The 13,428-nt window shown below is 49.4% G+C and overlaps 5 protein-coding genes across 5 annotated transcripts; 4 read left to right on the top strand and 1 right to left on the bottom strand.

Annotated features, from left to right (window-relative positions):
- Positions 1 to 275: 275 nt before the first annotated feature.
- Positions 276 to 1,436, top strand: BBA_09869 (uncharacterized protein; the record flags this gene model as incomplete). Its single annotated transcript, XM_008604966.1, has 1 exon — positions 276 to 1,436. One exon carries the CDS (start codon positions 276 to 278, stop codon positions 1,434 to 1,436), a length of 1,161 nt encoding a protein of 386 aa, XP_008603188.1.
- Positions 1,437 to 2,608: 1,172 nt separating this feature from the next.
- On the top strand, positions 2,609 to 3,913 carry BBA_09868 (phosphotransferase enzyme family protein; the record flags this gene model as incomplete). Its single annotated transcript, XM_008604965.1, has 2 exons — positions 2,609 to 3,398; positions 3,477 to 3,913. 2 exons carry the CDS (start codon positions 2,609 to 2,611, stop codon positions 3,911 to 3,913), a joined length of 1,227 nt encoding a protein of 408 aa, XP_008603187.1.
- A 653-nt stretch (positions 3,914 to 4,566) lies between these two features.
- BBA_09867 (uncharacterized protein) lies at positions 4,567 to 5,713 on the bottom strand (the record flags this gene model as incomplete). Its single annotated transcript, XM_008604964.1, has 4 exons — positions 4,567 to 4,822; positions 4,874 to 4,988; positions 5,039 to 5,157; positions 5,217 to 5,713. 4 exons carry the CDS (start codon positions 5,711 to 5,713, stop codon positions 4,567 to 4,569), a joined length of 987 nt encoding a protein of 328 aa, XP_008603186.1.
- Positions 5,714 to 6,534: 821 nt separating this feature from the next.
- On the top strand, positions 6,535 to 8,147 carry BBA_09866 (uncharacterized protein; the record flags this gene model as incomplete). Its single annotated transcript, XM_008604963.1, has 6 exons — positions 6,535 to 6,558; positions 6,590 to 6,668; positions 6,884 to 7,238; positions 7,292 to 7,416; positions 7,469 to 7,938; positions 8,106 to 8,147. 6 exons carry the CDS (start codon positions 6,535 to 6,537, stop codon positions 8,145 to 8,147), a joined length of 1,095 nt encoding a protein of 364 aa, XP_008603185.1.
- A 1,133-nt stretch (positions 8,148 to 9,280) lies between these two features.
- On the top strand, positions 9,281 to 13,090 carry BBA_09865 (tat pathway signal sequence; the record flags this gene model as incomplete). The annotated part of the gene is made up of 14 exons (XM_008604962.1): positions 9,281 to 9,298; positions 9,340 to 10,024; positions 10,077 to 10,129; positions 10,181 to 10,638; positions 10,693 to 10,748; positions 10,802 to 10,977; positions 11,062 to 11,264; positions 11,318 to 11,344; positions 11,415 to 11,793; positions 11,854 to 11,929; positions 12,169 to 12,372; positions 12,438 to 12,558; positions 12,622 to 12,713; positions 12,786 to 13,090. The coding sequence occupies 14 exons, from the start codon at positions 9,281 to 9,283 to the stop codon at positions 13,088 to 13,090; spliced, it is 2,853 nt and encodes a 950-aa protein (XP_008603184.1).
- Between the last annotated feature and the right edge of the window lie 338 nt (positions 13,091 to 13,428).

The raw sequence follows: 13,428 nt of genomic DNA, 5'->3' as shown, positions 1-13,428 counted from the left end.
CAAAAGCGACTTGTTTACTAGGGAAAGCGCGGCGGCGAGGCACATGTAGGCATTCTTAATAGTATATAACACGAGCAATTTTCTCTCTTTTTTTTTCATCTTGTTCAGACTTTATGCTCCTCTGGATTTCATCTGATATCGCTCCAGACCTGCGCACTTGTGAACGTCATTACTTTTAGCAGCTCAAGCACCTCGCCCTCACACCACGCGCAACGAGTCCCAATTCTTCGGTTATTATACATCGTCATACTCGCAGTTTCTCTCTGAAAAGAGCCATGGCCGAGCCAGATCAACCTTCCCTCCGCAGTATCGATCTCCCATTTTTAGGCATCTGCTCCAGATGCAAACGCATAGCTTGGTGCAAAAACTCGACGGCATTTAGCGACAAATGGCCTCATGATTGTGACGTTTTTGCAAGCCCACACACGCATGCACGCATATGGGATACGGTGGAGAGTATAGATGGTTCTCGTTTCAATCTTTTCTACCTCTTGCAAGAGACAAATGACTATCTGCAAGCGAAATTCGGAGGTAGTCCTCACTTAGTCCGAGAGTTGCCTGAACCGCCGCGTCTTTATTGGCCGTATGAAATACCAGCTGAGCTGAAAGCATACATTGACTGGTCCTCGGAATGGACTTCTCATCAAACGACCTTGCTTGCCGGTACGACTTTGGTTCAAGGTACGCCTTTCATTTCCTTTTGTCCCGCGTGCTGCCGAGTCGTCTGGTTCAGCAGCAGGGGGGATCTACGCTATCATTGGCCACCATTGACGCACTTTGGCTTGAAGTTTGCGGCACACCTTTTCGAATTTGTGTCGCCAGACGTCAACGAAGAGACGGAAAGCTCCCTTGAGAGATGGAATATCTATTACCAGACACTTTTCAACCTTGATGCGTCTCGCCTCAGGCACTTTCATGACCCCCCGCCTGTTTGCCATAGCAGGTTCATGCCGTTACGGGTACCATGCGATCAATTCACAGATCTTGCGCCTGAGATTTGGGTTCAACGAGACGAAGACAAATCTGATCACTCTGTTGAATGGCAACAAAGAGCCACTGAGCAACATGTCCGGCTACGATCCAAATTTGGAGCCAGTCGTCATCCGATTGAGGATGGTGCAGACTCTCGGAAACTGTCTGGCCAGCCAATTTTTCAGCCACATGAAGCCCTTTGGGAGCATTCATGTTTCAAGTGGCCTCTGATAGAAGATCCCGACATCATGGAAATCATGGATTTTCGAGATCGCATACAGAAGTTTTTTCGGCACATTATGGCGCTGCTTGAAGGAGAGCAGACGCCCCCCATCTTCGCACCTCACCCGCCTCGGCGGTCTACAGACGACCTCCAGATCACTGCTTTGCCAGCCACAGCTGAAATGGGCACAGTCGAAACAGATGCAGCCGAGGCATCGATGGGCACCAATGTTTTGGTTTAGAATCCCATCCCATCAGCAGCACTTTGGGTAACTAACCCGGATCGTGTCTCAACCACTTTGGCAGTCAGCATTACGCCCGGAGTGCCAAGTATCCCTCTTACGCCTCTGTATGCCAGGTCGATGGGCCTACTACCGGTGGCCGAACTAAGGCCAAGGTCCGACAGTATTCATGAGTTATCCTTTTACACTGTTACAACTACCCTCATGCAAAGAGCAGCAGCCGTTTCTCCAAACGAAAGCAATTTCGAGACCTCGCCAAGTAAAAGCAGCGCAATTACCGCAATACGATACCCCGCTGAGCAAACAGCCGGGCCGGGTGCCTGAACTCAGGTGTGTGCGGAAATTCGAGAAATAGTGTTCCAATACATGAATAGCTGGATCAACATTTGCCAATAATGAGTATTTCACCCATTTCTTGAAGTCGTGCACAGTAGGTCATGTTTGCATGTACTAGTCGAGTTCCGCCATCGCAAGTACCACATGGCCATCAAGATCAATTTCGAGAAAATCCATGTCATCGACACCCGTGTCAGTAAAACCCCCAGAGACAGGTTCATCTCCGGACCACGTCCCAGGCTCGAACCTCAATTCCACAGAAGTACTGAATGGCTCACTGCCCTCTCCGTTGTCTGTCTGTAGGTTGGCTCGTCTGGTGGCTACAAATGCCGCCTTTGGTCGGCCCATGGCTGCCAAGAGAATCGGCGTATAAGTTTTGACTGTGCGCCAGATCTACAGTGGGTGGCAACAAATATTTGACCCCCTCCAGGTACATGGATCTTCAAGCGGACCTGAATTTGCGTCCACCAGTCGGGACAGCTGAGAATTCGATGGCGCCGTCTGGGTCCGGGGACGTGGTCAGGATACTCAACCAGCAAAGATGAATATTTTCAATGCTATCTTGTCCGGGAAACGGCGCTAGGCTGGCTGGCTGGCCGAGTCGCATGCCTATATTCCCGAGGCGTCGAACAGCAGCGGGCCCCTTGAAGGAAAGCATGGCACTTTAGTTTAGCGCTCCGCTGCCTAAAATGGCAGGTGGAGGCTATTCTACGACAGTGGGGGAGGGGCCTATTTCCCCCATGTTTGCATTAATATCCTCCCTCCAACGCTCCATTTTGCCCACCTGCCCCATGACCTTGACACCACTATTATTCACTAAATCAAAGACCACAATAATGGCAGATCAAGTTCAGCAAGAATCGCATCATGCATTTATTTGCAAAATCATAGGCGGATTACTCGGTATTCCGGAACACGACCTCACCATTGAGAAAAACACCGTGGCCACAAACAACCACGTATACATGATCAACCTTGCCAAAGCTCTGATGTCGGAAAAGGTATCCCACGACGTCAAGCCTTTTACCGTGGCAGTTCCTGCCGGCACCTCCCATCTCGTAATGCGCATCGCACGAGCGAATAATAACGTTGAGGACTCTATCCGAATCCGCAATGAAGTTGCATTCTTAACTCTTGCTCAAGAGGCTCTCGCAGAGGTTGATCCGTTGCTGGTTCCTCGCGTCTTTGGTTGGGATGACGCTGCCGAACCAAGCTACATTCTCCAAGAGTTCAAACATGGCGAGCCAATATCTTGCGATTATTTGCAGGGGCTTAGTGAGCAAGATGTAGCCTCTGTCTGTCAGCAGCTTGCTGCCGTTACGAGCGCCCTCCAAGGCTATCGGCTACCTGTTGATGGGTATGGCGGCCTCACATTTGACGATGCCGGAAAAATGTCTACTACCAAGGTTATTTTTCGCACAGGAGGCCCTTTTTCGACCTATACCGAGTATTTAAAGGCAACGCTCGAATGGCAACTGGAACAGAGCGACAGTGTCGCCGCGCTCAACGGTTGGAGAGACGTACCTGGTCTCCGAGCCAGAATCGATGCCTTTGTCGCCGACGGGCTTGATAAGATTTTATCCAGAGTGCCTGAACACAAGCCTACACTAGTCCACGGAGATTTAAGTGCGTTCATTTCCGTTTTCTTCTGCGCCCCCGGCCCCTCCCCCTTCCACCTGGCAACAGAAAAACTAACAAAGTAAGCTCTACCCAATCTCCTCTTCGACCTCCGTACAAACCGTCTCGTAGCCGTCGTAGACTTTGACTTTGGTCACATCGGTAGCACAATCACCGAATTTTTATACTCATTTCCCGAGTTTCAAGGCATTCTCCTGGGCCTGGCAGAGCCTGAGGGCGATCTACGAGGCCTGATACTCAACGGGTTTGTCGGCGAAGTGGATGCTGAATTTTCCATTGGAAAAGCGTGGGATAAGGCTTTGGCCGCTCAAGGAGCCATGAGACCCTCCACCATTGAGGGATCTGCAGACGTCGCGGATGTGTGGTGGTTTTCGCAGGAGCTGATGCAATTCCACTGGTTGCTACCTCGATTCTACGAGAGCCAGTCAAATGAGCAGATTCAAGGATGGGTGTCCGAGTCACGACAACAACTTGAAACATACTTGGACCATTGGGGTTACTAGACTAGCTATAATAGACTAGACTTTTAGCTCAAGTGATGATAGCCAAACGGTTACAGCTAACACCATAAGCTAAGTTTTAAATTACTACCTGATACTTTGGCGTATAGTAGGATATTAGGTGTAGATAGTCTATTAGGCAACTTCTTCATAGAATATTAAGAAATTCTACTATAGGGCTGTCTCCCGTGAGACTGAGATTTAGTCTCGGAATCATGGCCTCGGGGGATCAACGGGTGCGACTGTACCGGTGCCCGCGTGGGAAAGGCGATCCAGTCGCCGCGCCCATATCTGGGGGTTTTCATTCGAATGGAGAACGCATGGAATTCAGGCCCGACGGCAGTTGGAATGTGGTAACTTTTCTCCGCACAGGACTTTTCGAGGGCGACATGTCACGCAGCTATGCGGCTTGGATGCGCCGCCGTCCTCGCCGCCAGCTCAGACAACTCCCTCGGACGAGACGGTCGCAGGCCGTGTGCGACCTGCTGATGCCGGCATTTTCTTGTTTGGCATTTTCCAGCAAAGTTTCTAGCGGTCACGACAGGACAGACAAGAGAGAATGTCTACTTGATAGAACCAAAGGCGTGCGCCGACTTCTGCTGAAACAAAAAAAAATAAATAGCGACGAAGAAGAATGATACTAAAAAGGAATAACATTAAGGACAAATGTAAGCAATATCGACGACAGTCTTAACCCCGGATAATAACTGAATCTTCCAAGAAGTTCCAACCCAAGCAATATTCTCATGGCCATGTTGTTGAGCGGGTCGCTTGATAGGCAGCTTGGCCTCGATTCCGAGCGCAGCGGTTTCAACAAAGGCGGTGATCATGCGTTGCAAATGCGCTGCTGTTCCCTTGCAGATGGTAATACCTTGGCAACCAGTCTCAATCAAAAGCCATTTGACCAGCAGCCTGTCAATCAACAGCCGGTCAATCAACAACCAGTCAACCAGCAGCCATTACCATTTCCGATCCCTGTTGAGATCAACAATCAAATTCTGTTGACGCTGCAGAGTAAGAAAGTTCAAAACATCATCGGGATCAACTCGATAACGCGTGTCGTCTTCAAGAGCATTGTCTGTGATTTGATTAGTCAAATGAAAATCGGGACATGACAATGAAGCTCACAGAGAAAGACTGCAGTAAAATTGTCGTCGTTCAGGAGCATATAATTCACAAGCGGGAGAATCTCTTTGCCCATCTCCACGAGCTTGTCGAACTCGCTCGTATAGCACCGATCCTCAGCACTGTTTTACATGAAAAATTAGCGTCATCTAAATTGATCTTGGTAGATACAAATACTTACGATGATGAGAAGTGTCCGGACCAGGTTTCCTGCCAGTCGTGAAAGTAGCTTCTGAAATCTGCAACCAACTTTGGGGAAGCACTTTCAAGTCTCTTGTAGCAATTGATCGCTGAAGTCTGGGCGGCTTGACTCGGTGAGGAGATTGGGTCATAGGCCTTCATCTCGGGAACCTGTGCATACTGGCCTGGGGCTCCGGGTAGTGCCGTTACTGTCTTGGAGTTTGAAGACGACGGCGACTGAGTCCCCGGATCGTCATGAGGAACACCTATATGATTTCCAGGATGGCCAGGATGGCCGGGAGGGACATTTTCATAGCCCTTCTCGAGCATTGGGCCATCGGGATGATTGCCAGTTGCCTTGGTGACATTGTGTTCCATGCCCGAGAAAGAGACCCGGTCATTATGGTAGCACTCGAGCTCGCCAGCGGTCGGTTCTCGACTTTGGTTTGGATCTGGATGAGGTTGGGGTGCATCGGGCCTAGATTGGTCAATGGGCATGATGTCGTGCGGTCGGACGAGTGGCAGTAGAAAACAAAGCAAGACTGGTGCAGCGATCATGAAAGATTTGAGTGAGAAAGCAATGAATCACAATTCCTAGTGAAGCGATTCTCAGGCCCTTATATATCTGACTTGTATACACCAGCCCGAGTGCGGTTTCCAGTCGACCAGCTCAGCGACGTCGGCCTCCAACCACGGAGACTGAGTGACATGGGGGTATGCTGGTTCCGTTAGGGATGATACGTACGTATCACGGGTCAATTTGGTTGGTGTTGGTTGCTTGTTGTTCGTTGTGTGTTGCAGGCTCTGGCCAGTAGTGATTGATGTTGAAGCCAGTGGCTGTAGAAGGGTGTGTGGGTCACATCAACCACTAATAAGGTGCTGTGACGCCAGCATGTGGGGGACACATTAAACCGGCCCTTCTAAGAAAGCACCTCATTTCTAAACCGTTATTTTTCTAGAGATAGACTGTTTAAAGAAATAAACAGAAAAGTATTATAAGTGTGAAAATGATTAAATATATAACTTATATTTTAAAATTATTATTTTACTTACTTTCGTGTGTATTTATGATTGATAAGACAGTATCGAGAATCGATGAGGGCCGGTTTTTTTTGTCCCCCCCTTGGCCAGCCACTGCTCTGTTTGTCCTACACAACTCAGGGACTTGTTCTACGTGTGGCTAGTACTGCGCCGGCCACTAAAATTTGTATGGGAGTAGCAGCAAGTCATAATTGGGCCACGCCACTGGCCGCCCTCTTACGGCTAGAGATGTCGGCTTTTAGCTCCCTAGAGAGACGTCTTTGATGGTGCGCGCCGTGATGTGCGCGCGGATTGTAGATGTGGTAGGTGATGTGGTAACTGATGTTGTTAAAGGCAAATAACGGGCCCCTGCGTCTCGTGTTTTGGGGCGACATGAACCTGAGCGCGTGGTTTGATTCCACTGGTGCCCGACGTCCTGACGGGCTGTTGGCCGAAGCCGGAAAAAAATTGACTGATGGCCAATGATGAAATCCAATTGCCTTTTTGATGCTTTGATGGCCGTGGCCTCGCAATCTTTCTGTGGCAATTGCTACCAATTGTAAAGAAGATGTGATGGATGGTGTATTCGGAATACAGTGCCGTTACTCACTAAATAGTTGCCCGTGGCACATCTGCTACAGTACCTAGGTAATGTACCAGTATGCCAGTTGGCTACTGGCGGGGCTCTGCTTTGCACAACACTTGGACTTTACACACGTCCATCAACAACTTACTTTCATCCGTATTCTATCGCCTTTATCTCTACGTCATTTGACTCGATTCGCATAATCGGCTTACCATCGTTAACACGCCCAGGAGAACCGCGGACCGAGATGATGACGGAAATAGACGATCAAATCGCCTCGCCAATGAAAGCAGCCATCGAGGCGGCCGACAACGTCTATCACACCGTTCAAAGGACTTTCCCCGAGGCTGTAGCAGATTTTGAGTCCAAATGGACAGCATTCCAAGCTTTTTGTCATTCTCTGCCAGCATCGGCGAGGTACATTTACCGTTTTCCTCCTAGTGTGCAAACTAACTCTCATTAATTGGCAGCCCTCGTGACTGTACACGAGCGGACGAATTCGAGACCCTCAGGAAGCAAGGTCCAAAAATTCTTGCCTTTGTGGTCTTTAAGCTCGCAACAGACGTTGATCAAAACTCCCACGGAGCGTTTCTGTGTAAGCCTCTTGCTCACATTCCCGGTGCGACCGCATCACTAACCCAGCTCAGTCAACGCCCTAGTCAGCGACCCCAAGTACCGTGGGGTCCCAGATGATGACCTCACTTCCAAAGAGGCCCTCCAGCGATATAGCAGCCAGATTGTTGAGCTCAGCTTCCAACTTAACAAGGTCTACGAAGAACGTGTCGAGCTATGGAAAGAGTACTGCCAAGAGAACCGACACACACTCTGCAGGGGCATCTGCTGCAGTGGCGAGGAATATTGGGATCTACTTGAAGTCGGACCAGCCTTCATCCCTCATTTAATGGTGGAATATGCTGGTGATCGAGGCGGATACTGGTACGAGCTCATCCACGAGATTGTTCATGGCCGCACAACGGAGGCGTACGCGATTTTTGACAGACCTAAATGGTTTGATTGTTGGCGCGCATTCTTGAACGGGGTGGAATATAAGCACGCACCAAAGTACATTCCTAATGAATCGGATATTTACATTCTCACAGGGAAGATGGGCCCTAAGGTATGGGAACATCAAAGACGGTTAGATAAGTGATAGCGATGCCGACATTGAGTATACGCATAATGCAATTCTTATAATCTGCCTATCGAACTAAGTCAGTGGTTGTTATTTCAACTCTATTCGCGTTTAGGATAGTGGTCGGACGTGTCCACCAATATGTATTCTAGGCTCCAGAGAAAAATTATCCACCATCTACAAGTTTCGGCTAGTAGATCTTTCCCGACGTCACCCCACACTGGGCCACAGAATTAAAACTAGCTTTCGTTTTTTTTTTCTACTTAAAGAGAATAGAGCTTGGTGGGTAGGTTCGAGAACGTACTTATTAGTTGGGACGTAGGAGGCTATTCTACCAAGTAAAAACGAGGAAAAAGGGACAGCCGCGAGATTCAAATGTGCGCTGCGACCTCCGCCTTTAGCTGGGGCTACGTCGGCGGAGGCCTAATCAGGCTCCCAGCCTTGACAGAGAAAATCTAACCGCCTTGCATCTTCGTCCACTCACTCGGATTGCTGGGTTCGGCCAGTGGAGTCATGTGAGCGCCAACTGGAACACCCAAGGCTGACTCGGAAGCGTCATTGTGCCAACGGTTGAGCTTGTGCTTTGCCTTGTCGGTCTACGGGTGTTTCGCGGGGCGATGGGGTTACTTCCGTGTTAGGGCCGTTCCGAACGCACTTTAATGTCCCTTCAACAAGAGGTAATTTCCTTGGAGATATGACTTCATCCAGATATCGTGGGGATGTTCGCTCTTGCTAAGCTGACAGAAGGATTGTATCACAAAACCGTACGGGCTCTTGCCAATCCGACGGGGAGGGGTCGCCGAAGACCGTCGCCTGCAGTTGTACGAGGCAGCTTGCAGGGGCAGCTCATCCTTCCAACACACCTTGCATAAGTCGCGACTAAAGATAGGTTGGTTCCAATCTACCATAACCGCCTCCGTTATTGAACAACTGTTTCGGAATTCAACAAAAAGAGAATGAGTCCATAGATCAAGATGGGAAGCATTATCAGACGAGCGAAGTTGGCACACGCTTAGTTGGCCGCGACCGTGGGCGACTATGCGCCGGTGAACAGCGCATCTCACCATCCTGAAAAGCCACCAGCGCGTACAGTAGTATCATGTGCCTCTCTGCACGAAATTGATACTTCAGCTCCACACTCCTCTGTACGCTCGGTGCATGTGTGGATGCAGCCTGTTTACGAAGGCATGAGGGGTCAAGATGACATGCTTGCGAACGTTTGTTGCAGCCCGGTGTTCTATTTAGAGTCCAGCCTTGCCCATCGCTGTAACACAGTTGTTCGTCGTACCCAAGCTACGCTCGACGTTGGTGCGCGGTTCTTTCCACAATGACAAAGGCATGGACAGTATTTGCATGCCATTTTACTTGAAACTAACATGGCGGTAGATTAATCTTCGTCCCCGAGCAAAAACTCCGCCTCGAGGCGAGCGAGACATTCCGCTACCCTCTCAAGAGAGCCCTCCCCTCCCGTTCCTGTTCCGAGCTGGTAGTTCTTCCACATCAGAGAACGAGTTCAGCTTCCGAACTCCCTTGATATCCGTATCCCCTACCCCTGGCCCTGACCAAAGAGAGTATGCCTTGTCAACTGTTCCAAGTCCAAGGGCGGTAGCAAGATCCGGAGACCACACCGAGGATCAGCTATGCGACGCTGCCGCCCAATTGGGTGTAAACAGCAACGGGGGGCTTTCTGACTTTCAAGATCTATCATCTGCACTGAACGAAAGTCGGTTGGCTCAAACACCGCGGACTGCCCGGCCAAGCCTCACGCCCCTTCCAGACCAGAGAGACCGGTCTCGAGGGTCGACACATAGACGCAGCTCAAGCGGTTTGAAACGTTACAATGTTGCTGACGAAGAACCCCCGAAGGATGCCTTCAATTCGGCCGAATTTCAGTCCGCGCTGTGCCTCGCCAAGGCCCTTGCGGGAGAGTTGGCCGACGTGCTGAGCAGCAGCCCACTGCATCGGGAAGAAGAATCGAAAATGCATGAGCTACATAGGAAAGCTGTCGCCTTGGCAAATTTCAAGCCCACTTCAACGAGAGTTGTGGGCTTTGTGGGTGGCGCAGGCGCTGGTAAGTCCATACAGATTTCCGTCTGGGGCACGGGCGCTGACAGGATGAATAGGGAAGAGCAGCGTCTTGAACTCGTTGCTCGACGAAGTCGATCTGGTTAAATCGGTGAGATGGAAGCGTTTTCTTATCAAGGAGATTCTAATGACGGCAAAATAGGGCAGCGCTGGCGAGGCTTGCACATGCGCAGCTACTGAATTTCACTACCACGAGTCGGACACGCTCAGCATTCAACTTCAGCTCTTTGACGAAGACGAGCTCTTGAAGCAGCAAATGCAGCTTTTGAGATCCTATCGCCATTTTCATCTCGCAGATCTGTCCGAAGCCGAGCAAGACAACTTTGGTGAACTGGCGAGGCTTGCCGGAGACACATTCAGCTCACTGTTTCAGAGCCAAATTCCGAGTCAAAATACTCTCCTAAATGAAGACGAAGATTGCCTGAAGAGCATATTTAGACGTCTGATTACGGAGCTCAGACCTTCAATCTCACATACCGTCATGACTGGCCTTACAAAAGAAGCCTGCTCGGAGAAGCTGAGGGAGCTGACCTCCGCTCCAGCTTCTACAGGAGAACCCGCTACTCGAGCTGCTGCTTGGCCCTATATTGAGAATATCAAGTACATCTTATCAGCTTCACGATGATTCTTTGGAAATGTGTTGATTTTGAATAGGGTATTTCTCAATGCGCAGATACTAAAGAAGGGATTGATCCTGGTGGATTTGCCCGGTATGTGATTCTCTCCCCTACACGCTCATACTACTGTCCATTAACGCCTTTAGGACTCCGCGACATTAACTCTGCGCGAAGAAATATTACTGAGCTTTACATTCGAAAGTGTAATGAAATATTTGCTGTTTGCCCGGCTGCTCGTGCCACCGACGATGAGACAGTCCAAGAGATTTTCCGGATGGCAGAGCATCTGGAAAATATTAGCATCATATGCACAAACTCCGAGGTACATGGCTCTCCCCATCGTTCCCTCATCATGAATAGAATAGACCCATTACAGATGTGATTGATAACACTTCTCTTCCTTTAGGCCATCAACGCAAAGGAGTGCAAAAAAGATTGGCCCGGAGAACGAGCAGACACCATCAATGAGAATTTGACGGCGATTGACGAGCACTTATACACTATAGAAGAATTGGAAGAGGAATTGGAGAGCTTCATAGAAGAAGAACATCCCCTCCATGAGAACACTCGGATATTGAGTGAACTCAACGCAAACATACTCAAGGCCAAGTGAGTGTAGCCCGATTGCTTTCTCTGAGTGCAAGACTGACTGCTCAAACTAGGAAAAGCGAGGAGGCTTGCCAATTCGAGTAAGTCAACGTGAATTTCCCATTCAATGGAAAGCCATCAGAAGAACAAAGGATAACCGAGGTTCCGCAGGCTACAAAGTTTTCTGATCAAATGCCGGAACGACGATCTAGTCAAAGGTCTGCGCAGAAAGTACCGAACTGATCCTTCTTTAGCAGATACCAATGTTTTTTGTGTAAGCAATACTCTCTACCAAAAGAAGCGGCAGGCAAAGATCGAGATTGCCCAGGCCTACATCAACTTGAGCGGCATCATTGATCTGCGTCGACACTGTGTCTCGATTGTATCTGCGAACCAGCACCGCGAGGCGTCTGGCTTTATGAAGACGGACATCCCCAAGCTGCTGGCTGCCATTGATCTTTGGGTACAGTCAGGCGAGGATACTTGGGACGGCGAGCTTAGGGCCGCTGTAAAGACAGCACTTGATGATGTCGAAGCCCGGCTTGAATCGGTAGGTTTCTGACCAGAATCAGATCACCTCAGGTAACGTTTCGTTGATCCTGTCAAACAGGCTCTCGACCGCCAAGCACCTTTTCGAAACATTTCCCAGGTACTCTGCCAGATTTTCGAAGCAGAAGTGTACGAGAGTATGTATAGCCATTGCCCCATGTCTTTTCTCTTGTATTTACGAGGCTGATACTCTTTATTAGAGCGTCGAGTGAATGAATGGAGCGAATCGGCATATGCCGCAGCCCATCAATGGTCCGCTGTAAGTGATCTTGAAAACAGCTGTGTTTTCGCGTTCAGAGGCTGATTGAAATGACGCAGTGGCATCACGGTAAACTAGCCACACCCAGGTCGCACCGTTCTCACTAACGCTTGCCAGCTACATACAGTGCATTCTGTCGCCAATACGGGAATTATACCACAAATGCCGTTGGGCACCATGACTGGAATGGAGAAGCCAACGGGCAGATGGCTCGACACATGAAGTCTCCGTGGCAGACTCTGGTATCACGTGCGCAAGCAGAGGAAGCCAGAATAACAGAGTTTCATACGAGTTCAACAAATTATGTCGCTGGAAAGCTGGGTAAGTACCGCGAAGAAAGAAAGTGTTGCTCGTCGCTAGCGGGCAGTTATTCTAAACGACTGCAGAGAATCATACTATAAGTAGCCTTGCTGCCATGGCCCCTTTGCGACACGCTTTGTACTTGGAGCAGGATCTCCTCCTTGACGCCGTTCAGAACGCATTTGAGAGTGTCTCGTTACAACTCAGGTGAGTGGCAAGATGCATTTGTGGAGTGGCACATATTGGGGCCAGGTATTAAGCGTTTCTTAGGCAGCTACGAACCGATGCCTTTTCAAGCTTGAGAACCTCATACATTGGGTTAGCTATGGAATCTTCGTATGATGCATGCAACCATGAAAGCGGTAAGTCTCTCATCGGGTAGGAAAAAAAAAAAAAAAGGCATGTATAGTAATGACCATCATCTTCGATTAAAGGAACCGGCTCGCATGGCAGACGCAAAGCTATAATTACAGGGGCGTTTGGCAACGAAGATTTGTTTGACGGCATCATGAAGAAGCTGCGGACAGAGTTTAAAGAGCTCGCGAAAACGGCGCAAAACGACGTCACGGCGGCCGTACAGTCCTACTTGTCTGAGATAAGAAACACTTTGAATCTCTTGCGAGATGAAAACACGGCGAACGAGAGCCAGAGAGATGTTGCATTCCATCGCCGGGTCAGCAATGCCTTGAAAGCTAGCCAAGAGACGTTGCGGGACGTTGCCCGCCGCATTGAAGGTTGATGAGTGGCCGGATCCAGTCTTTGCCGTAACAGGACAGAAATTTCTATGGTTTTTTTTTTCTTTTTTTTTTCTTTTTTTTTTTTTAGTATTCTTGTTGTGATTCTTGCTGTTGTTTTTATTGTCATTGTCGTCTTCCTCACTGTGATAAAAAATTAGGTTACTTTTGGCATGTTTACTGGCACCGCACCGCTACAAGCTACACCTAACAATCATTAGCCGCTGGGCTAAAGTCCTACACAACGATCCGTGATGTCAGCACTGCTGTAGCCGACACCCAACGATCCTATATACCCAGGCGCCCGCGCCGCCCCCCCCCCCACTTCCGGAACGGAAACCAA

This window comes from Beauveria bassiana (assembly GCF_000280675.1).
Source record: "Beauveria bassiana ARSEF 2860 unplaced genomic scaffold BBA_S00072, whole genome shotgun sequence".
NCBI lineage: Eukaryota > Fungi > Ascomycota > Sordariomycetes > Hypocreales > Cordycipitaceae > Beauveria > Beauveria bassiana.
Note: the sequence above shows the minus strand (reverse complement) of the source record. Positions and strands in the feature narration are given on the sequence as shown.